General features: G+C 43.7%; 1 protein-coding gene across 1 annotated transcript in view; it reads left to right on the top strand.

Annotated features, from left to right (window-relative positions):
- Positions 1-24840, top strand: part of ATP9A (ATPase phospholipid transporting 9A (putative)) — a 114418-nt gene that overhangs the window by 64011 nt on the left and 25567 nt on the right. The window contains exons 15-21 of the mRNA XM_063146343.1: positions 3584-3745; positions 12692-12784; positions 14779-14862; positions 16859-17029; positions 21371-21469; positions 22436-22525; positions 22622-22766. Of these exons, the coding sequence (XP_063002413.1) occupies positions 3584-3745; positions 12692-12784; positions 14779-14862; positions 16859-17029; positions 21371-21469; positions 22436-22525; positions 22622-22766 (844 nt within the window). The remainder of the gene's footprint in view (positions 1-3583; positions 3746-12691; positions 12785-14778; positions 14863-16858; positions 17030-21370; positions 21470-22435; positions 22526-22621; positions 22767-24840) is intronic.

Raw genomic sequence — 24840 nt, 5'->3', positions numbered from 1 at the left:
AATCTATGAAAAGTCTCTTTGACAGCTTTGAAACTATATAGCAATAAAATATTGCTAAGACAGGAAGGTCAGTTTATACCCAAATCAGAACAAAACTTTGGAGGTATTCTCTTCCCCCGACACATACACATACCTCTTTCTCCACTTTTGAACAGCAAAGGTAATTTTTACCAGTTGGCACAGAATTCATTTCCTGAAACACAAAGCAGGATTTCCTAGATTTGTTTCCTGTGAGCATTCCTGGGCCGGGACTCCTGAAAGCAGCTTTATTGAGAGATCAGTTACAGCCTCTGGGGCTCTCTGATCCTGTCAGGTTGAGGCCATACAGTAACTGAGGGGAAATGTAATAGGTAGAATCTGATCAGAGATAACTTGCCCGGGAGGATTCTTTGCAAACTGGCCTTTAACCCTGACGACACTTCACCGCTTCCCAGGATGTGAAAGAATGTAGCGATCAAATGCATTACTAGCAGCGTTCCCCGTTTCCATGTGATGCAAAATAAGGCTTTGGAGCAACGGCTAATAACAAGCAGGGAACTATTTGCTTCTCTTTGTAGCTAAGAAGCGGTGTTGATCAATAGCCTATTTGGGGTTTTGCCAATAGTTTGATGCCATTTAATGACTGGAAAGAGTAAACAATCCAGTAGATGAACTAAGAAGCTTGATGAAAAATCATGGAATATATGAATGGAAACTCTGGAACAGCTTTATGGAGTCACTCTTCTTTTGAAGAAAGATTGACTGGGTTCACACAACGCACAAACCTATACTTGTTTGTTGTTGTTGAACCATGGGCTGTTCGTTGAACTGTGTGTTAACGTGTTGTCCAAACCCAGGACATTTTCTGCTGGGTGGCTTATTAACAATGTAGTGTGTCTTATTTTTCTCAAACAAGCTACCTTGAAATGTATGGTTTGTTGTTGTGTTCAGGGTGATTAACAAGCTACACTGCATGATTAACAAGCCACCTTGCAGAAAATGTCCTGGGTTCAGACAACACGTTAACCCATGCTTCAACAAACAACCCATGGTTCATCAGCAACCCCCATTCAACCACTGAGTGTGGGTTAGCATGTTGTGTGAACAGGCCCAGTGCTGGAGATCTGTTGTGCTTTCATGGTAGTTGGTTTACAAATGTATGGAAACTGCAGTTAGTGCAGAATTCGTCAGTTGAGTTGCCTACCAAAAGCATGTTACACCTTTGATCAAAGAACTGCACTGGCTGCCCATAAATAATCAGGCCAGGTTCCAGGTGATGTTATTGACATATAAGGCTCTAAACAGCTTGGGGCCAGAGCACTTTCTCCCATATCAACCTGCCTGTTCATAGGTGCAGATGGATAATGCTCTTATGGGGCCCCAATTTAGATAACCTTGTGTAGACCTTTAGCTATGAAGCATACAATTAACGTCTTTCCCCCATGGTTTGCAATGCTTCTACATTTCTGAGATGTTAGAGCCAAAACAAGAAGCAAAACAAAGCCCTGTTTGCCAATCCTGATTTTAAAAAACCTAAATAAAAACTGAGCATGTGCAAAATAATATAATGAGTGTCTGTAATCATGTACATGCCCAGTTGGCAACCCTTGGCTATAAAATGTTTTCAAAGATAAGAAAGGATGTTGTAGCGACCAGCATCAGTCCCTGGCATGGCTGTGCTACCCATGTGCTGATGCTAGGCCTGTTTGCCCTGGTCCCCATCAGCTGACGCTCATGTGGGTGGCCAGTTGGGGGTCCTGGGCTATGGGGCCTTGGACTTGAGCCCCACTTTCCAGCGCTAGCTCCACCACAGGGCCTGTTCACTGAGATCTACAGAACAGGGCCTCCTAGTTGTCCCGTCATCTGCATAGGTACCTCTGACAGCAACCAAGGGAAGGGCCTTTTCTATTGTGGCACCCCACCTTTGGAATACTCTCGCCCCTGCAGTGTGATAGGCGCCATCCTTGATGGTTTCTCGGTGCCTGTTGAAATGCATCTGTTTACCAGGCGTTCGCTGACTTTAATACCCAGCTTACTAACTTTGAAAGCCACTCAAGATTCAGGATTTTCAAGAGTTTTGGCTAACACTTCATTCTCATAACCACTATGTTAGCTCTAGTTGCCCCCAATGGAAACAATGACATGTCATACCTTGCTATTGTAAAGTATTCTGAAAAAATGTGAAGAGTTGTTATTGTGGGGAGCTTGTTGCCCCCTTCCTCAAATAAATAAATCTTCCTTAAGTTAGCCCTTTAAGCACCCTGCCATGCTCACGGTTGTATACTAATAGCAAAGTAATTCCCTGAGCATGGATCGTTACGCAGCCGAAAGAGCATCACTGGCATGCAAAAGAGAGAGGTAGTTTGCAGAAGTACTCTTGGCAAAATTGGAGGAGAAATTCCCCTAAAATTGTCCAATGAGGACTGATGCTTGGTGGTTATGGGATGCTGTTTGACCAAGAAGGGGGGAAATCGAAGCCCAGGGTGGCTGCGGGGAGAGGGAATGGAATGGAGTATCTTGAGATATGGCTGGCTAGCTGGCTGGCACCCTGATCAGAAGCACTCCATTCTGCAATGTTCTGTTGTAGGCCCCACTCATTGTGTTTGTTTAAAATTGCGTTGTTTGGAGGATTATGGAGTCAATGGGCAACAGAATAAACTATAGCTTGGCTTATATGGCACGTCTGTATTAGAGCTATAAAACATCTCTTTTGTTACCTTTCCAAATAATTCCTGGAATTTGGTAGAGAAAGCAAACACTTATCCACATTGAATAACTGAATGCTGTAATTTTAAATGGGGGTGGGGAAATTGTTCCCAGGGGAGGTAAAGCTCTCTTTTTGTGTGTGTGAAAGAAAGACAGGCGGACAGGCTCTTGGCCACCTTGTATTTAAAACTAAGGCCATCTCTGAAAATCCTATCTTCGGGATACAGGATACTGCCTCACCACAGCTCCTGGAAACGTGTGATAATTTCTGGGCTAAGTAGTTGGATGTATGAAAGCATAAATGAAAGCATTCATTTATGCGTTGGCTTACAGGGGGGAAATATTTTGAACCTCAGAAGCATTTGCACTGTGTTTTCTGTTTCCCCAAATATGCTCAAACACCAACAGTAACAAATTCAGCTTTAGCCCCCGTGTGCCAGTGAATGAAAGGAGGCGCTATTATGTTTTGTTCTGACTTTATACTGTTAGTTTTACCCTACCCAGTGCCTGTTTACCCTACCCTGTGCCTGTTTACCCTACCCTGTGCCTGTTTGCATTCTCTTCCCCTCCTTATTGTTTTATTATGATTTTATTAGAATGTAAGCCTATGCGGCAGGGTCTTGCTATTTACTGTTTTACTCTGTACAGCACCATGTACATTGATGGCGCTATATAAATAAATAAATAATAATAATAATAATAATAATAATGGTATATATGTACTTTTAGCGTTGCAGTACAGATGAACCCAGTGGAGGCAAATGTACAGTTAACAGCTGAGTAACTTTGTTCTTTGCTTCCTCCACTTCCCTTCCCCCAGCACTCCTATTCCATTTGCATGACCTCTGAACCTCCAAACTCAGCAGTCTGTCTGACCTGTGACCTTTCTGGTGTTTAGGTGGCCCTGGTACAGTGGACGGAAAGCGTTGGCTTAACACTGGTTGGCAGAGATCAGTCTTCTGTGCAGCTGAGGACCCCTGGCGGCCACATCTTAAACTACACCATCCTCCAGATCTTCCCTTTCACCTACGAAAGCAAACGGATGGGGATCATTGTTCGGGTAAGTGGCACTAAACTACACAATAACAGTCAAAGATGCTACAACAAGCCATCTGGCAAAGCGCAAACACCATCGATTGTGTTGAAGTTTCATGTTTATCACAGGAGGGTGGGCAGATTTCAGGCTTGCAGGATCGACTTTATTCTTTAGTTGAACCTTGAATAGGGATCTGCAGCGGGTTCAAATGAGTTCCGATTTTTATGAATCCAACCTGTGGATTCTGCAGCGGACTGGCTTTTTCTGAGGCATGCGGAATGGACTTACAGATCAATTTTTCACCGTTGGGGGGGAATAGCGCTTGCATTAGTATTTGCATTAGTGCTAATATGTAGTTGTGCTAATGCATACTTGCGCAAATGTGGTAATCTGCATTAGTTTAGGCATATTAGTGCACTAATATGCATTAACTCCTGAGGATTTGCGCAAGTTAGGAATGTATGGATTTTGTAAACTCCATTCCAAATGTGTTACAAGAACTGTCAATTGTCTTTCATTCCATCGTCTGCTCATTGGCTGAATCAGATTTCCCCCCCAATTGCTCAAGTTTGCGTAAATTCACATTTGCGGAAATTTATTCTTGTGCAAATACACAAATCCCACCAAATGTGCAAATTTCCCCCAAATGCACATTTTCATGCTTAAATCTATTGGGGAAATGACTATCTTTAGTCTATTGGGGAAATGCCCCCCCCTTTTTTAATTTTACGTATTTTTTCCACAACCAAATTTGTGTAAATTTGCTAGCGCAAGTGTTTGTTATGAGACTTGTGCAAGTAGAACAAAATTCTGGTCAAAAAAATCTGATTCTTTCACTGAGCAGATGATAGAATGAGAGACTCTTTGCAATCCCTGAACATGGATGGAATGGACTTAACAAAATCTGTACATCCTTAACTTTGAGATCCACCTCCCAGAGCCTGCTGCAAAAGACATACTTAGGGCATAATGCTATGGATGTTTTGGATTCTTTTCTGTCAGTCTAAACGTGCATAGGATTGTGCCCTTAAAGGCTATGCAAGTGCTTGCCTGCATCATGGATATAGTTAAAGTGGGGATGAGACATGGGTGAGCATGCAAGCCCTGCCCCCAGCTACATCAAAGACCATTGCATGTTGAACGCAAAGATCTGAGTAGGACTTGCAGGCACGTTCAGCTGAACACACTTACAAACCACTTTTCAGATCTTTGTGCTCAACTTGTAAAGCTCTTTGATGTCACTGCTGGTGCAGGGGAGTTTGGGGGCGGGATTTGCATGCTTGCCAGCTTTAACTATATCCATGTTGCAGGCGGATGCCCGCACAAGGATTTAGAACGAAAGCACCTGAGTATGTTGTAAGTACCAGTCCTTCCACACACAAATCCATTCCTGTTTACTTCCCCTACACGTGCACACACAGAGCTTTCTTCGTTTCAGCTGTATAATTTAGGGGTAGGGGAGTTATTTTGTTGCGAGTTGCGAGTCAGAAATCCTGGCTAATCTATTGCAAATCACCCAGAGATCTACCAGTAGATCCAGATCTGTCTTCTACCCACCCCTTTTTCATCGGATTTCTCAGCTGAGATTTAACGTTTTCAAAAGCTGCTACATGTTCAACCACACAGCAATGAAAGCAAATTAGCACTGGGGTTTCTATTTTAAGTAAGTGTTTGCATTAGAACACAGTGGAAGGTCAACTGATTATTGTAAGGAGAGGTGACTCTGTTGTTTCTGTGGATTCTGCTGTCAGTTTGTAGCCAATGAATAATGGCTACAACAAACTATGGGAGACTTCCCCATCCTGGTACCTTCCAGATGTGGTGGACTATAAGAGGCTGGCTGGGGATGATGGGATTTATAGTCAGACACATCAGGTTGGGGAAAGTTGGGTTTTGGTATATTCTCAGGTTATTAATGTAGGCAGTTGATGACCTCCTGGATGTTGTTATATGTTGATATTGGAATAGCGACACTCTACAAGCTATACCTGGTAACTTTGGACATGGTAAATGAAATAGTAAGATGATGGGATTTGTAGTCCAATACATCCCAATCACTGTGTATATCAGCCCCAATCTGGCACCTTCCAAATGTGTTGGACTACAAATCCCATCATTCCCAGCTACCACACTGGCTGGTCAGGGAAGTCTGTATACAATAGTCTCTTTTTAATTTTAGAAATTAAATGGCAGAGGAGGAGCTCTCAAAAATAGCTTTGAAGAGTCCAGGAAATGGGCTGCGACAACCAAATGCTGCATAATTGTTGAAACTAAGCAGATATCGGCCTGCTCAGTCCCTTGGATGCTCATAGCCCTTATAAGAGTGAGGTTTAAATACAATATTTACCATTAAAATATTTCAGTAGTGATTATCAATGGCATTCCCCATTGGAAAAGTCTTTTTCAAGACCTATCTCAGCAAACAAGTACTTCAAAGGTCGTCACACAGAAGGGGGCGGCAGAATCTCTTCTCGATCATCCCAGAGTGCAGGACACGGAACAATGGGCTCAAGTTATAGGAAGCCAGATTCCGTCTGGACATCAGGAAAAACTTCCTGAATGTAAGAGCAGTACGACAATGGAACCAATGACCTAGGGAGGTCGTGGGCTCTCCCACATTAGAGGCCTTCAAGAGGCAGCTGGACAGCCATCTGTCAGGCCTGCTTTAAGGTGGATTTCTGCACTGAGCAGGGGGTTGGACTTGATGGCCTAATAGGCCCCTTCCAACTCTACTCTTCTATGATTCTGTGAAACCACCCGGCATGTAATGACCTCTTTAAACTCCATCATGCATTAGCTCACCGCTCCACTTGCGTGCAGCCGCCACATGTAAAAGCAAGCTGTCTCGCTAGCCCCATGTGAGCCTATGATGGTGCACAAACAAGCTACAGCTGCTGAATGTGGATAGATCTCCCCAAGATGGGAGTTTCTGCATGATGGAATATGAAATGGCAGCCAAACACCGGCGGGGGGTAGGGGTGGGGTTATTCTGCATTTGGCCTTTGTTTTGTTCTAAACTGTAATCATTGTCGGTTTGTGTAACGGTTCTGAAATACTAGTGTGCCGGTCTGCATGCTGAACGTTCAGGTATAAATAATATTGATGATACTTTGTGATTTTGGCTGTGGACTGACTTCACATTGCAGGAACTCTTTACCAGTTGACTGGGAGCCAGGACAGACATTACATTAAATGTGTGTCTAGCAGCTATGCCGTTTTCCCCCTTCCTTTTTTCCTCTTGGGTAGGTTCAGGGCCCCCAATCCAGATCAGGATTCAGGAGTAGAGGGGAGGGCTTTGAAGATCTGGATTGGGCTCCCTATGCCTACTGTAGAGTAAAAAATGAAAAGAAGACACTGCTGCTAGACACTCATGTAAGATAATGTCTGTTTTTGGCCCTGGATGATCAGATTGCTGGATTCCATGTGCAGTAGAGCTTCTCTCCCTCTCAGTGGTGAAGTAGCAGATGGAATCTCAGCCAACGTAAGAAGCTGCACCATGCATGTGAAACATTCTCACCTGCAAAAAAGGCGAGGGTCATGTAGAACTAAAAATATTCACAAAGTTCCCATCTAGCCAGGTGATTTCTCTGGTGGTTCTTGCTTCCTGCACTTCCATGCACATAAAACATGCAAACTTCCAGTGTATGCATCTTCCCTCTGGAAGGCGCAGAAAGATGAAAACATTCTATTTTGGAGATCAGGTGACCACATGCATCGCCAAAGAAAAAAGAGGATGAAAAGGACACACATAAGCATAACATGTGGAGAGGGTAAATGATATGTGTTGTTGCAGATTAAAAATATATAACTATAATTTAAAGATAAATACAGTAGTCTCACCATAGTGGGGAAGACTTTGACCAGGTGACCTGTGTGCCTGTTCTGTCTGCTGTCCAGGTGTTAACTGTGGATAGGCAACTTCAAGGTCCTTATTGCTTTCCCTTCTGATGGTTCTTTATCTTTAAACGTGACTTGGACTGGACAGCCAATCAACTAGAGGACATCTCCAAAAAGCAGGCTGCCATCTCACAGGTCTTCAAATGGAGAGCTTTCCTCTGCAAAGTAGGCTACCTAGCCACTCTATATGGAGTAACAATGAGGAATGAGATGCACAATGTCTCCTTCCCACACCCTTCATCACATCAGTCGCCAGTGTCTAGACATGAGACAACCTGTTGCAAATCATTTCTGCAGACATTGTTACAACCCCCTGAAGAAGGCCTAACAGAAAGCAAGAAGCCGAAATGAGTTGGGCTTGCTCACAATAAAGTTGTCTACAGCATCCTGAGACTTTCCCCCCCTTTTCTTTTTGGTATTTAAACACATTTGCTGTTTATGTCTAGCCTCTAAGGTGGGGTGGAAAATTTCAAATAACATTTTCATATTCTCCATCTGCCTCCATAGATTTGCTTGGTAAAAACAGCAATCATTCTCTCCCTTTTGGTTTCACAATGTTGACCCTTTAAGAGATTCACATTAGAGATTGCTTGTTCTAAAGGCATCTGGTCCAAGAGGCCCCATTATAACTAACAATACTGTTGGTGCTGTCTGTTGTTGGTAAAGAGCTGGTAGTTTGTTCAACCGCAAAAAGTTTCCATTCTCTCTCTTAGCAATTGGAATGGAGTATGTTTTCTTTGCAACTCAGAGAGTGCTATTGTCATGTCAAATGAGAGTTTGTGTGTGTGTACAGGCCTTTGAACCGTGGCCAAAATCAGACCATGGTGGAAAAAGATGTGGTTGAGAAACAATACAACTGGCAAATCTTTCTGCAGATTTATAGTTCTAATCATGCCATAACATGGGAACGTGCTAACCTCCTACTGAACTTGGTGAGAGGAAATGACTAATGCAAGGAGATAGTTGATATGGTATTTATATTGGACAAAAGATCTAAACTATCTTAAAGCTAGTTCTACACCACAGGAAGTGGAGTCTCTGTTCAGTTTCCTACCAAAAAGTTTTTAAAACGTTTCTTAACAGTTTAAACCATTTAATACGCAAACATTTATCTTAACTGATGCCAGCGTTCTTTTATTTTAGGGGGAGTTTTTTCTGGCTTCCGTTGCTAGCCTCTAATTAGAAGTTTTCATTGACATATGGGCAAGTGACCCTGTGATGTCCTGCCTTCACCTGTGACGTCTTGACTTCACCTGAGATGCCCACAAACTACCTGACAGGACTAGGGGGACCATATGAAAAGGAGGACAGGGCTCCTGTATCTTTAACAGTTGCATTGAAAAGGGAGTTTCAGCAGGTGTCATTTGTATATATGGAGAACCTGGTGAAATTTCCTCTTCATCACAACAGTTAAAGCTGCAGGTGCTCTGCCCTTTTTTAAATCTGGTCACTCTAGTATAGCTCCTGCACTTTAACTCTTGTGATGAAGAGGGAATTTCACCAGGTTCTCTATATATACAAATGATATCTGCTGAAATTCCCTTTTCTATGCAACTGTTAAAGATACAGGAGTCCTGTCCTCCTTTTCATATCGTCACCCTAGACAGGATTATCCACACCACTAGCACTTGGGACCACTTCAATCCCCCCTGTGCTGATGATGTGTGTGAGGGTTTTGGCCTACCGTTGCTGCTCCTGTCTTGCCTTTATTCTTTAGGCCCCACAGCTCTACAACCCAGCAACCTAGCCCTCAGTTTCCCTTCCGCTGCTACCATTAACTGTTCTCTCCTCAGTCATTCTTCCACAGACCACACCAGTTGTTTAAAAGTATTTAGAATTTATTAACATAAGTAAGTGCGTGTACGTCAGCTTATTGGTTTCCTCAGCTGAAATGTGTATGGTTACATGGCTTCTAAGCATATTGGTTTCTATCAGTTCTTTCTTAATAGGTTCCGCTATATAATTCTATCTATTCTCAAGCACAATAACCCACCAAACCTTCCTATTCAATATCTGCCTCTCACCAAATCGTACACTTTAACTCTCTTATAATCATCCACTTCTCTCCTAGATCATACTCCTCACTCTCATAGGATCATACACTTCTCCCACAGAATCATACACTTCTGTCTCATCATAACCCTTAACTCAACTCAACTTAACTCTCCTCAGACTCTCAGACGCTCTCTATATAAAGAGCTACATTTCTCCACCTCCTCCCACTCTCACACAGCCAGCCAATTCAAGCACTCCCCCTCCACCATCCAGTCAGCACTCTGGCGCTCAACCTCCTCCCCCTTAGGTCTCCAACCTGTGAATACAAATTGTAAGTACCTTGAGGCCTACTTACTTTCAATAACCTTGCAAATATTTACATTTATGGCATCTAAGTAGAACATCACAGACCCCCTTACAGAAGTAGGTTGAAACTTACAGATGAACTAATATCCCATCCAGCAGGTTCACAAAAGACTTGGTCCGCAGTCTAACACAGTGTTGGATGTGTGTAAACCCATTGATTTCAAGGGGCTTCAGCATGTTTAACTCAGTGTTTGGTTGTGGCCTTGGAACAATGCTGTCACACAGAATTTGGAAGTCCTAAGTCCAGCCTGCAGCCTGCAAAACAACAGCAGAAAAAAACATTTTCTTTGAAAATGCCCCCAGTTTGTGAAGCTCATGGTCAAAGAGATGCTAGATTGGTCTAAACCAGGCAAAGAGAATCATCTATGCTATGTAAGTATGGGTGGTTTCCTGTTTCGTTGTGTGGAGGCACTATCAGTGTTTGACTTTGGATTGTTGTCAGGAAAAGTAGCTTCTGCTATGGAGCAGTATATAAATGTAATAAATAAATAAATCCTCTGTAGACAGGAGTGAACTTTCAGTATAATGTCTGAAAAGAAGATACGGGTCCATTCATATTTGATCTGAATGCAAGTGGATATTCCTTATTTATAGCACAATCCTACATATGTCTACTCAAAAGGAAGTTCCATTGTGTTCAACGGGGCTTCCTCCTAGGTAAATGCATATAGGATTATAACCTTAGTTCAGTGATTTAATATTTGTCAGTTTGATTGATTTCATTTGTACCCTGCCTTCCTACCAAGAAAAATGGCACTCAAGGCATCTTACAATCATAAATAAAACTTGATTAAGCAATAATAAAATAAATGCATTAAACACAGTTAAAACACAACAATAACAGAATATAAATATAAATTTTAAATGTAAAAGGGAAAATGTTAAAGCTTCTTGTGTGTGTGTGTGTGTGTGTGTGTGTTTAAAAGCTAAAAATGAGCTGGAATAATGTTTTCTACTAGGCAAAAGAATGATTGGAATGAGGAAAAAGGAGTATCCTTTTTCCATACAGAATGATGGGAATCTGACATCAGCCTGGGACATCAGCCAATAGCACCTGTTGTTAACACAAAGAGAAGAGGAGATGGTCATTATGTTGTTTGACTGTACCACTTCAGACTATAGGTGTTAGGAACGGTGAATACTTTTCCATACAAAATAAATTCCTGCCACATAGAAAATTGGTCTATCAGTCTTGGCTAGAATCCTTCTCCTTGACATGCTTGTTTTCTATATGTGGGGATTTTGTAACATTCAGCCATTGAGAACCCACCAGTAATATATAGTAGCACAGCACAGGCACATGTTCATCTGATGACTGCTAGTTCTACTTTTTAAAATCATAGAATTCACTCTCCCCTTTAATAATACGAATTCTAAAAACTGTTTCCATATTCCTTCAAAACACCTCCAGAATAAGTAATGAGATTTTGGAAATATGAATAAGATCCTGGGTTGGGGGGAGCACTTTTATGTTAAGTATGATTATGTTAAAGAGATTTAAGTTAGAACATATGTTTATCAAATGTTTACTTTATATTACTGTGTATTATGTGGTATTGTTTTATATCGTATTGTTGTATTGTTTGGATGTATTAAATAAAAATTAAAAAAATAATCATAGAATTCAAAGGAACCTCAAATGTCATCTGGTCCAGAGGAAGACAACTTGTGGACCTCCAGATATTTTGGCCTACAACTCCCATCATTCCTCACTAATGACTATGCTAGCTAGGGCTGATGGGAGTTGTAGGCCAAAACATCTGGAGGGCCCAAGGTGGCCCATCAAGACTTTGCTTAAAAAACTCTAATAAAGGAGCCCACCACCTTCCGAGACAATATGTTGCACTGCCACAAACAGCTTGTACCATCAAGATGTTCTTCCTAATGTTTAGTTGAAATCCCTTTTTTTGAACTTAAAACCTGTTGGTTCCCTACCTTTGGAAGCAACAGAGAAAAAAAATTGCTCCACCATCTTATGTAACAGCCCTTCAGATTTTTGAAGATTGTGATCATATTGCTTCATAATCATCTCTGCTCCAGGCTAAGCATACCTTAGAAACTGATAATATCTGAAGTAGATGCTGTGGTGTAGACCGTAGTTCTCCTGGAGGCAGGACTGGGCAACTTGCGGCCCTCCAAATGCGTTCACATACAACTCCCATGATCCCTCACCATTGGTGATGCTGGTCAGGGTGGATGGGAGTTGTAGGTCAAAACATCTAGAGGGCCACAAGTTGTCCACCCTGTCTTGGAGACTAAGGATTCCTGGGTGGTGTGCAAAATGGGGAATGGGGGAGCATAGCCTTACAGGATCTAGAAGTGATGTACATTCTATTAAATTCTACCTGCGCAGCACCACTTTGTGGTCTTTTCAGTGCTGGAAAAATATATTTTCTTCTTAAAAAGTTATTTTAACCTTTAAAGCTGTTCTTTGAGTTTCTTTTAGTTATCCCCTGTTATTCTGCTGACTTTTTTTTATTGCTGCTGCTGCTGCCACTACTACTTCTAATAATAATGAACAAGTTGTTTATATTTTGGTAATTAGTTTATTGGATTATTGTTCTGTGATTATCAATCTTGGGGTGGCATATAATGTGTGATTGAAGGCTTAGGAAATAAATAAATGCATTCTAAGTACCTATTCTAAAACAGGTTGCCTACGAAACTTATTTTTGTGTTTCTTTCTTCTTCTTTCCCTGCTGTCTCTTTCAGGATGAATCTACAGGGGAAATCACATTCTACATGAAAGGGGCTGATGTGGTGATGGCTGGCATTGTTCAGTACAATGACTGGCTAGAGGAAGAGGTATGGAGCAGCCAGTCTGGTACCATGTCTGATTTTATTCAACGTGATGAAATTCATGTTGGTGCAATGAAATTCACAATGGTGACTGCTATCAAGCAGTCTTACTCCAGGGAGCACCTGATGCTGTAACCCAGAGGTGAAGAACCTCTGTCAGTATGTCGGCGTGGTTAAAGGGGTGTGGCAAAAATACCAAACATACCACCATATTTTAGCGTCAAGCTCTTGCTGGCAGTATTAGAAAAGGCAGTTCAACATTTTAGACGGAGAAAAAGCTGCCTAAAAGCCAGGAAACCACCATCAATTGGTGATCCGGGAAAGGAGGCGTGGTCCTCCGGGGAACCCAGAGAGCTGGATTTGGCTCCAGGGCCTGAGGCTCAGCAACCTAATAGATGCTAAGCAGGTGTGGACTTGCATTGGTGCATAGAAGAGGAAGCCCTGGGAGCCCCCTGTAAGTGGCTCTGAGCTTTCCAAGAACAAGGTGGGTATAGAGATGTGAGGGAGTTGCTGCAGCTATCCAAAACCTGATAGAAGAGAACCCAAAGGGGCAACTGGAAACATAAAATATTCAAGTGGTTAATGGAATACAATGTGAGGTGCAACATAAAAACTCAGCCTAGCCTTCAAAATTAGAGTAAAGAAGACTCTGGCCTCAGCTAGACCTATGGGTCTAGCACGACGGGAGGGTGAGGATCTCGTGATGTTATGATTGCGAGATCGTCTCCCTCTGTTTACACGTGGGGCGCAACGTCCAGGAAGAAAGAGCCCGTCACGCCCGCCATTTTGTTTTTTGTTTTTAAAGAGATGGAGCGCTCGAGCGACAAAATTGTAAGTATTTTTTAAATAAAATTACTTTCCCCGCTCCCCCCCCCCCAAAGAGCAAAGAGCTCCTGAGGAGCTTTGTGCCCCATGTGCGGCTCCTGGCTCCTCGGGGTTACTTGCGAGGAGCCAGGACAAACTGTGTCTCGGGATCATCCCGAGGCCATGGAAACAATGCGACTAAAGGGTAGGGTGATATCCCAGGGCAAGGGAGGGATCATCCCTCCCTGCTCCCGGGATCTCCTGTGTGTCATGTGGACGTACAGGGACGATTCCCAGTATATCACCCCATCTAGCTATGGCCTCTGTGTCCCAAATAGAGAGAGGCAGAAAAATGCCTGCTGTGCTGTGCTTGAGAAATATATGTTTGTGCCCCACATGGAAACCAAAAACTGAATGGCTGGGCAAGTGCCCAAGGGAGAGGCGGGTAAGAAATAAATAAATGTATTATATTATTATGAATTTGTTATTTATTTGGCTCTAGTTTGCATTGGAGGAGGCTTTTGGTGCCTCCAGGCTAGCAACTCTATGCAGGGTCTGCAATGTTTAGAATCCCCTCACAGAGAGTGAGTTGCTCAACCACACAGTGAGATGAAGTCTTTCTTACAGCTTGTTATGCAAGGGACATAACATGAGAACACAACATACCATGTAGAATCTCACACCCATTGCCATGGGACTATAGCCATAGTGGTGTAGTGGCTAAAGTGTTGGACTGGGAGTCGGGAGATCTGGGTTCTAGTCCCCACTAGGCCATGGAAGCTCACTGGGTGACTTTGGGCCAGTCACAGACCCTCAGCCCAACCCACCTCACATGGTTGTTGTGAAGATAAAATGGAGAGGAGGAGGATTATGTACGCCACCTTGGGTTCCTTGGAGGAAAAAAGGCGGGATATAAATGCAATAATAAGTAAATAAATACAAGCTATAATTAAACCTGCTTTTTGTAGTAATTGTATTTGCACTAGTTATACAGTAGTAGCAACATTATGACACAGTTCAATAAAAGAGCAAAGCTGTTAAAACTAAACCTTTTTCTTCTCTGAAAAGGAAAAATTATTTCGTTATGCTCGTGGCTTATTTTATTTGTATTTATAGCTCTGGTTTCAAGTACCAGGTTTCAGGGTCGCTTTTGGAAATGTGACCAACCTTCTTTGCAATCTCTTTCTCCTCTGCAGTGTGGTAACATGGCAAGGGAAGGGCTGAGGGTCCTTGTAGTAGCAAAGAAATCCCTGACTGAGGAACAGTATCAAGACTTCGAGGTAAGTAATCTAGATTATAAATCAGCCTTCCCCAACCTGGGATCCTCCAGATGTGTTGGTCTATAACTCCCAGCATCCCCTAGCCAGCCATGCTGGGAGTTGTAGTCCAACCCATCCAGAAGGGCCAAGCTGGGGAAGACCATTATTTATGACATGTGGCTCATAGAGGCTGTTTTATCTTAGCCCTGGAATATATGTGAGGTGTACCGCTGGTCATGTTTCTGCAGTGATAGGGGGTAAGAAGGTAGGGCAGGAAAAACTCTCTCTCCTTCCCTCCCCCCTCTAAATTCTAGAACACGTATTGATCCCATGAAGCTGATTAGTGGGAGACTCAGGACAGATGAGAGGAAGGACTTCTTCCCACAGCACAAAGCTAAACTATAGAATTTGCTACCACAAGATGGAGTGATAGCCACCAATTTGGATGGCTTTAAAAGGGTGTGTGGATAAATTCCTGGAGGAGAAGGCTATCAATGGCTACTAGTTGTGATGGCTATTTGCTATCTCCAGTAACCCTTTTCCCCCTTCATATGTTTTAATGTGATTTTAGACTGTAAGCCTCTAGGCAGGGTATTGCTGTTTTATTTGTATGTTCTGTACAGCACCAAGTACATTGTTGGTGCTATATAAATAATAATAATAACAACAACAACAACAACAACAACAACACCAGTTGCTGGGGAACATGGGCGGGAGGGTGCTATTGCACTCAGGTCCTGCTTGTTGGTTCCTGGTCACCAGCTGGTTGGCCACTGTGTGAACAGAATGCTGGATTAGATGGACCTTTGGTCTGATCCAGCATGGCTCTTATGTTCTTAAGTATATCTGCGCCAGACCACAATTCCCAGCATGCTGCAGCCAGCATAGGTGGAGGGCACACATCTCTTGCCTCTCCTACTCCCCTCCTCTTTACTTCCTCTTGCTCTGCACTTCTAGATTGTCTTCCACATGTCCACCATTGATGATGCTGTCTAATTTATTCCAGGGCATGGAAGGACAAAGCTGAAATAGAAATGAATTATGACTAGCGTGCTGGTCTGGATGTTCTCTTAGTCTCTATAGCAGTGGCAGCCAGCTGGCAGCTTGTGGGGCCCCATGAAGTCTATGGATGGTGGCCAGTTGGCTCGGCACTCACCCATGTTCTTCTAATAGATAAAGGATCTCGTAACACGGGCCTAGCCAGTCCCTTCACCCCTATCTGCTAAAAGCACATAGGCTGCCCCACACATCTGCTTTCTGCTGTGTTCCTCCTTTTCCCAGGCCTGGTATCATGCTGATCTGGGGATTTCAATGACTTATCACAGGGAGGGACCCTAGCTCAGTGGTAGAGCACATGCTTTGCATGCAGAAAGTCCCAGGTTCAAAGTCTGGTATCTCAAGGTAGGACTTGAAAAATTCCTGCCTGAAAGCCTGGAGATCCATTGTTCCAAATCAGTGATGACAATACTGGGCTAGATATACCAAGGGTCTGACTCTGCAAGCAGCTTCCTATGTTCCAGAAGAGTTTGGTCCCTAACCCAGGGTTGTCAATTCCATCTAATGGAAGGGTGTTGAACCACTTTTGACCCGAGGGCCGAATTCCATCTTGGAGAAGTTCTCAGAGGTTGCACTCCAATAGTGGGAGGGCCTGAAGGCAAAAGGGGTGGGGCTAAATCCCAGCATATTGTAGTTTAAAACTCTTATTGCCAGTCACTAAGACTTGGGAGAGGATGTTCAAGCTTTGGGAATGGATGAAAAAAACCTGCAGAAAAGCAACTCAGCAAACGACTGGGTGAAAGAGGGAAAGGGGAGGCACCCGGAAAACCCCAGAGGGCCGGATTGGGACCCCAGCCCAAGGTTCTGCACCCCTGACCTAATGGCTGGCCACTGGTCTTTAGGGAGTTGTTAGTCAACCTGCTGCTGCTGGTGCTTCTCCTGCATGTATTTTTGCATCAGTGTAAGTTCATAACGGTTGGCTGAAGACTGACTGGGTATATCTCCCTTGTGGCCTTGCTAGGCACGCTACGTCCAAGCCAAGCTGAGCGTCCACGACCGGTCCTTGAAGGTAGCGACTGTGATCGAGAGCCTGGAGATGGAGATGGAGCTGCTATGTCTAACTGGAGTGGAGGATCAACTGCAGGCGGATGTCAGGCCAACACTGGAAACTCTGAGAAATGCCGGCATGAAGGTATGGCTAAACTGGAAACAGAAAGCAGAGATTGCCGGGGCAGTTTTCCCAGTCCTGAGAGCAGAACATTTGGATCAAATAACAATTGTATTTATCACACAAAAATAACTGGCTGTAAATAGGGGTGTTACCAAGTTGAAGGGGGGCCCTGGGAAAAATGCCTTCCAGGACCCTTGGCTACATATTGGCCTTTCTCCCCTGCCCCCACTCCCCACCCTTTTCCTGCCTACTTGGCTGGTGCCCAATCTCTCCTCCAGGCCCAGAATCTCCAGCCAGAACCCCAGAGTTCCCTTCTCACTTCCTCACAGCTGAGCTCCATTCTCAAAATGGCAGCCAGCCACCCAGGCTCAGCTGCTGCTGCTGCTGCTGTTGCTCTCTGCAAAAATATTGCCACTTGGAGCCACGTGGCTGATTTTTTAAAATACAGATTTTCCTTTGCAGCAGAGGGGAATAATGCATGTTAAAATCCAGACACACAATTCCAAAACGGCAGGTTTTGCAGAGAGATTGGCAGCAGACTGGGTGGCCACCCTAGACTAAATCCAGGGCTGAGAAGTAGCAAAAACATAGGGATGGGCGAAGTAGCAAAAACATAGTCTTCAGGCACCTGGCAAGAGCTCATGTATTTTTTTGTCCACAAGCTGTGATTTGTGCAAATTCACAGCTGGGGATATTTACAGAAATCACACATAAATAGTGCAGCTTGTATAAAAATGCAGGCGTAAGGACCCATTTACATCTGAAATTTTGTATAAAAATGCAGGCGTAAGGACCCATTTACATCTGAAATTTTGCGCAAATTGTATTATTTATGGCTGCAATTTTGCATAAATTGCAATTTGCACAAATCAGAATTTGCACACACACAAAATAAGTGGGAAAATGAAAGCTTCCCTGACCCAGCATGCGCCAAGTCGAGCCAGCTCTGTGATCCACGAGTATGGTAGCTTTGGGGCCCTCGACTTGAACCTTAAAGAGTGTGCCTAGAGGTGCCACTGCAAGTAAGTGCCCAGGTAGCTGTCATCACCAGCCTCTGACTTCCATATTCAAGAGAATATTGTGGCGGCTTGGTCTTGAATGGGCTTTATAAAAGACCTGCTTGTGGTGGAGATGAATCTCCCTAGGGGTGTGGCTGTGGGGACCGTCATGATGAGTCTCTGCACTTCAAAATGTACCACTACACCACTGTTGAACTTCCATGTAAAAGGTTACCCATACTAGCACGGCAGAGAAAGAGTGATACTAACCATTTCTTGTATGCTACTTTACACGAAATGTTTCTGATATGCTGTTTACTACATGCAAAAAGACTTCGAGTTTTTGCTTGTGGTGGATTTTTTTTTGTTGGTTGGCTTTACACTGGAGAGCATTAAAAAATGCCCCCTCATTCTGAGTGACGTAGGGATTGGTTGTGCATGATGATTCTGTGATAAAGCTGCCTTTAGCATTGTCAAGCAAACTTGACTTCCTTGCCCAACTTTCTGTGCACTTATGGAAGCCAGACTTCACTGAAGTTTTCTCTCCCCTAACTTATGCGAGGCTAACTTGTGTGATGTGTGAAATACAAGAGCTCTAAAACATTTGAGATTTGGGATTCCTGTCCTGAAATGGCCACCAGAGGGAGTGCAACTGGGAGGAATTGTGTGTTGAAGTTTGTCATTATTTTATGACTTCCCGTAAGGTCAAATATCAAACCATTGTTTTTGAGCAGGTCTCGTGCATCGTTGGTAGGAAAGTGGGGTTGAAGAATGCATTCTCTGCTTTTAGCCTGTTTTAATTGGCAATATATTACATACCCTGTGTATACATGCACTTAACTCCTTGATAGCCATCCCTGAGCTCTATGAAGAAAAGGGTGGGCTAGAAATGTTGAGGCCCAGACAAAAGGTCCTGTTTGCCTTTCTTGGAAAAACATGGTTGCTGTCTTGCTGGGCCTGTTCAGACAACACGCTAAGCCATGGTTAGACCACTAATCCTTTTGCAGTAAATGGTTAGTGAGCATGTTTAAACCGTGGTTATGTAGCCACTATGGTTAGAAATGTTCACACGACACACTAAGTCATGGTTCACACAACACGTTAAGCCATAATGTTTAATTCTAAATGCTTAACCACCATGGCTTAGTGTGTCTTCTGAACAGGATCGTTGTGTTCACTCACAAAGAGGCAATAGTGATTAAATGACCCAATATGAAGTCTCTCAACTAGACTAGACATCTGTATTATGCTGCCAAATGGTAGAGAGTATTTTATCATGCGTCAGCTACCAATGTATGTCAAAATGTATAAAATGGCTGTATCAATCTGTCTTTCGGGCATATTGTATAGCCCCATGGCACACTATTGATGCCCATTCCATTGGGCAGGTTGGCAAGGGATCGTAGCAAATGTACGACTTTGTGCAATATATGAAGCAAGCTGAGTCTCTTGGATTTAAGTGTGTTTGACTTGAGGCCTGTGAGCGCATTCTGGCTATCACATGGTCGCCATCTCCCCATGATGTGCAATGACTCACTGTGAAGATATGGCCGTTACTCACCATACCACCACAAACCTTCCTTGGATGGTCTCCTGCACACAAACAGCCTGCTGCCACATGAAGCAATTTAAAGTTGCCTTTATAGAGCAGCCAGTATCATGTCACTGGTGCCGACTGTATTAACTACAACTTGTGCACCCTATTATTATTATTATTATTACCGGAGAAATATATTTTATGTGGCATTTAATAAATCTCCAGAAAATGCAACTTGATTTTAACAAAAATAAAAATTCTCTCCAATTCCAAAGAAATGCCCCCCATTTTCTCAGAAATGCCAGAAAACTATGCTTCCCAGAACCCTTTTTGTCAGTTGCTTTTATAAATCCCTCTTCTGTGCTTTGGAAACGCCCATATATCCAGTGCTTGGTAAAATAAATAGCAAATTTATCCTTAGCTTGCCAAATTACAATGGAGCAGCATCAATAGAATTGATGCTAAATGGGACCTAAGGGAGTTTGAGGAATATTAATTATGTAGAACACAGGTGAGCAAACATTAGATCTTCAGATTTTTAGACTTCAACTCCCAGAAACCCTTGCTAGCATGGCCAGTAGTCATGCTGGGAGTTGACATCCAAAACATCTGGCGATCTCCTTTCTGCCCACCCCAATGCAAAACTCCAGTCATGGACTTTCAGCGGTTTTGAGAGCTGATTCACACATCGTTACGAAATAGGTTCCTCTGGTTCCCCTATGAATCATCTTCATTTTTCTGTCATGTTGGAAAGGCATTTATAAGTCTGAAAACAGGTACAAAGCATCTCTCTGGAAACCAAGTATACATCCTGCATCTATGTAAACTGTTTTCAGACATGTGATGGTCTTTCAGTCATTATAGAACAGATGTGGCCCAACCTGCACTGGAGAGTTGGAGATCTGTCTTTGCTGTTACAAAACAGTGTGGTGTAGTGGCTAAGGTGTTGGACTGGGAGTCGGGAGATCTGGGTTCTAGTCCCCACTCGGCCATGGAAACCAACTGGGTTATTTGGGGCCAGTCACAGACTCTCAGCCCAACCTACCTCACAGGGTTGTTGTTGTGAGGATAACATGGAGAAGAGGAGGATTATGTACACTGCTTTGGGTTCCTTGGAGGAAGAAAGGTGGGAAGGATATGGGAAGGAAAGGAACCTCTCGTGCAAGCACTTGAGTAATTACTGACTCCTAGAGCGACGCTTGCTTTCGTTGACGTTTTCTTGGCAGACTTTGTAGCGGCGTGGTTTGCCATTGCCTTCCCCAGTCGCAGTTACCTTTCCCCCAGCTAGCTGGATACTCATTTTATCGACCTCAGAAGGATAGAAGGCTGAGTCGACCTGAGCCAGCTGCCTGAGAACCAGCTTCCGCTGGGATCGAACTCAGGCCTTGGGGAGAGTTTCGGCTGCAGTAACTGCCGCTTACCATTCTGCGCCACACGAGGCTCTAACCCCTGATATAGATGGAGCTTATTTCATGAAAGAGTATTCAAATCTCTCTCTCTCTCTCTCTCTCTCTCTCTCTCTCTCTCTCACACACACACACACACACACACACACACACACCTGCCTACATGCCTACCTGGAGTCTGAAGTGATACAATCAATAAAGTTGCATCATTGTTTTTTTTTATAGGACTGCATGCTCAAATCGATTTGCTTCACGTAAAAAACACAGTGGCTAGGTTTATATTTTTCCTATTCTTCTGGACTGTTGCATAAGTTACCTTAAATAGAATATATATTGTTAAACTTACTACAAGCTAAACATTTTTGTCAAAGGCTTTCTTTAGAATTATTGATGTTGGGATATTGAATATTTTTTCTTGTAGGTATGGATGCTCACAGGGGATAAATTGGAAACAGCCACATGTACAGCTAAGAATGCACATCTGGTCACCAGGACCCAGGACATTCATATATTTAGACTGGTGAGTAATATGAATAAAACTAGCTTACTTAGCAGTTGTCTGCAGACCTGCATTATGAATCGAGGGGAATAACTTACACCAGCCCTAATGTGCAGTTAGAATACAATCTGAGTATGTGGTGCAAACCTAATCTTTATCTGACTATCACTGCATTTACACAACACCTAGAGTCATCTGATGAGTACATAGAAGTTGGACATCCACAGTGGAAAAAGAACATTCTGAAAAAGTAGCCCTTATTTCCTCCCAAGTTTCTTGGAATAACATAATTTCTTTCCTGCAGGCACAATTGACACGGTGCATTTGGAGCCTTTCTGTAACCATTTCTTAAGGAGGCAAAATACAGAGCAATGTTTTGCTAACAACCAATAACAACAGTAGTAAGGAAATCCTGTTCTGATGGCTCTTGCTCTGTACCGGGTCTTATATAGCACTCTTCTGGCTTACTCTGGCTTAACTACACCTACACTTCAGACTTTAGGGCACAATCCTATGCATGTTTAGACAGGAAAAAAAGTCCTACAACTCCCAGCGTTCCACAGCCATGTCTGAAGGCTAGGTATGGTTTTGGAAAGTAAGCCAGAGTGTGCCAGGGAAGAATCCAATGATATTTTTCTGCTGACAGAATTGTTCTCATGCTCCGTCCCCCTGCACACCCTCAAAATACGTTTTGGAGGATTGGGGAACCCTCTGGAGAAGATTTTTGTGGTGCTGCAGGGAGGAGGAGGGGAGAGGGAGAAAGTCCCGTTGCATGAATGGACTTCTGCTTATACTGGGTTGGCTTGTGTCCTAACTGTGCATTGAATTGCAGCCTAAAAATATTTTGGTAAGGATGTTGTAGGGTGCATGATCCAAACCAATTCCAATTTTGTATTGTAACTTTTCCTCCCTTTTTAAATTGATGTCCAGATAACATTTCCTCCCAAAATCGTGTGTGTTCAGGGTTCGCTATTTGCTCTTTCCTAGGTGACCAACCGTGGGGAAGCTCACTTGGAGCTGAATGCCTTCCGCCGCAAGCATGACTGCGCCCTTGTGATTTCTGGTGATTCCCTGGAGGTGAGAACTGGGTGTGTGTGTGTGTGCAGTAGACATCGTAGGGGTGGGAAAGAACGTGCAGGCCACCTAACCGTGCTTGTCTATTTCATGGAACAGGTGTGCCTGAAATACTACGAGTATGAATTTATGGAATTGGCTTGTCAGTGTCCAGCTGTGGTCTGCTGCAGATGCGCCCCGACGCAGAAGGCACAGATTGTACGCTTGCTGCAGGAGAGAACTGGGAAGCTGACCTGTGCAGTAGGTAGGGAACCAATAGTTGTGCTCTCCAATTCAACATCTTTTTGTCCATCTCCATCAGTCAGAGGGGCTGTGATCTAAACACCATGCACCCAGGGGCTTTCGGTTTACTCCTCCTGAGGGCAACTCCCAGCCTTCTCTGAAACCTTTCCATAATGGTTGGGGAACCTTCTGGAAGAGCACCCACCCCCAAGAAGGAAACATCAATAACGCCCACTCCCACAGGCAGGAGAAAGCCCTCTGCAAGCCCGTGTTGGCCTCTCTGGATCCCAGAGATAGACGACATACTTCTAACGGTTAAAGACAGTTCCCAATATTCCATCCTTTCTGCAACGTTGAAGGGACATTGAAATTCTGCTTTTAAAAAGAAACAGAAAACAATGACCTGCACCCTCAAGAAGGCTTCTGTCTGGAAGCACCCATAGGGACGCAGGCTGCGTTTGGACAATCGCAGGGGCAAAAGAAGCTGTCATGGCTTCTTCCCCTGTGCATGGTGTGACACTATTTGCATAATTACCAACAGTGCAACACAGGTTGCCGCATTGTCCGAACTTGGCGCTGTGCATGGGCGGGGTGGCTTCTTACCCATGCAACAACCCCTAATACAAGACAGAAGACAGCCCCACCATGCACCACACCAGATTTGGATGATACAGCAACCCACATTGCATCATGGGTAATTATGTAAATTGTGGCTACGTGCATGGGGAAAGGGGAAGAAGCGATGAGGACAGTGTCTAATGGCATTGATAGAGTGAGCTTGATTCTCAGTGTTTGGGGTTACTAGAGAAGGGAGAAAGTTTAGCATGCAGATTCTCCTTCTGGCAGCTCCGCCCCTACTTCCTGCCCAGTGGACTGCTGGGGGGAGACAGATTGCTCTTGCCAGTAGTCTGAACTGATTGTTTGCAGAATTTGGAATATACATAAGATCTAAGAAGATAGTTTGCAGATTCCACAACTAAACCATGAGCTGTACTATCATAAGAACATAAGAAATACCATGCTGGATCAGACCAAGGGTCCATATAGTCCAGGACTCTGTTCACACAGTGGTCAACCAGCCATCGGCCAGGGATGAACAAGTAGGACATGGTGCAACAGCACCCTCCCACCCATGTTCGCCAGCAACTGGTGTACGCAGGCCTTAGCTAGACCTAAGGTTTATCCCGGGGTCATCCCTGCCTGCTCCCGGGATATCCTGTGTGTCATTTACATGAACAGGGATGACCCCGGGACGATCCCGGGATAAACCTTAGGTCTAGCTAAGGCCACAGGCTTACTGCCTCAAATACTAGAGATAGCACACAACCATCAGGGCTAGTAGCCATTGATAGCCTTCTCCTCCAGGAATTTATCCAACCCCCTTTTAAAGCCATCCAAATTGCTGGCCATCACTACATCTTGTAGTAGTGAGTTCCATAATTTAACTATGCGCTATGTAAAGAAGTACTTCCTTTTATTTGTCCTGGATCTCCCACCAATCAGCTTCATGGGATGATCCTGGGTTCTAGTATTTTGAGAGATCCTACACAGCACTCACCAGCATCACAACATAATGAGAGGCATTTTGATACTCAGAGGGCCACAGTTCCATTCAATACAGGCAATCCCATCTTTTAAACTGTCTGGACTGTTGAAGGGCTTCCCTGGATCCTGGTCCGGGTGTTGTGCTGGGTCTCCAAAGCTCAGCATGATGTTAGAGCTTGGAGCCCATCTCATCTCCTTCAGGCTGGCGGCAGAGTCTGTGGGGAACACCAAATCCCTATTGCTAGTCATATATCAAAAGTCCTTGCTTCTTATGGAATTCATATATGTATTTAAAAGATATAGCACCTGCCTTTTAGTGAAAACCCTCCAAAGGGGTGGCGTACAAATTTGAAACCACAAGAATTCGCATGTGCCTATCTAAATTCAACACATATTCCAGAAAAACAAGAAGGAAAAGCTCTTGAAAGTCAAAATTCCTGAATAAAGCTCTATCTACACCCGCCCTTTTGGAGCACTGTTGCTCTTAAGTGGATTTTCACCCATCCATTAGAGTTCCAACTTCAGTGAATATTAAGTTGTAGTGTGTGCGT

Source organism: Elgaria multicarinata, chromosome 1 (assembly GCF_023053635.1).
Source record: "Elgaria multicarinata webbii isolate HBS135686 ecotype San Diego chromosome 1, rElgMul1.1.pri, whole genome shotgun sequence".
NCBI lineage: Eukaryota > Metazoa > Chordata > Lepidosauria > Squamata > Anguidae > Elgaria > Elgaria multicarinata.
Note: the sequence above shows the minus strand (reverse complement) of the source record. Positions and strands in the feature narration are given on the sequence as shown.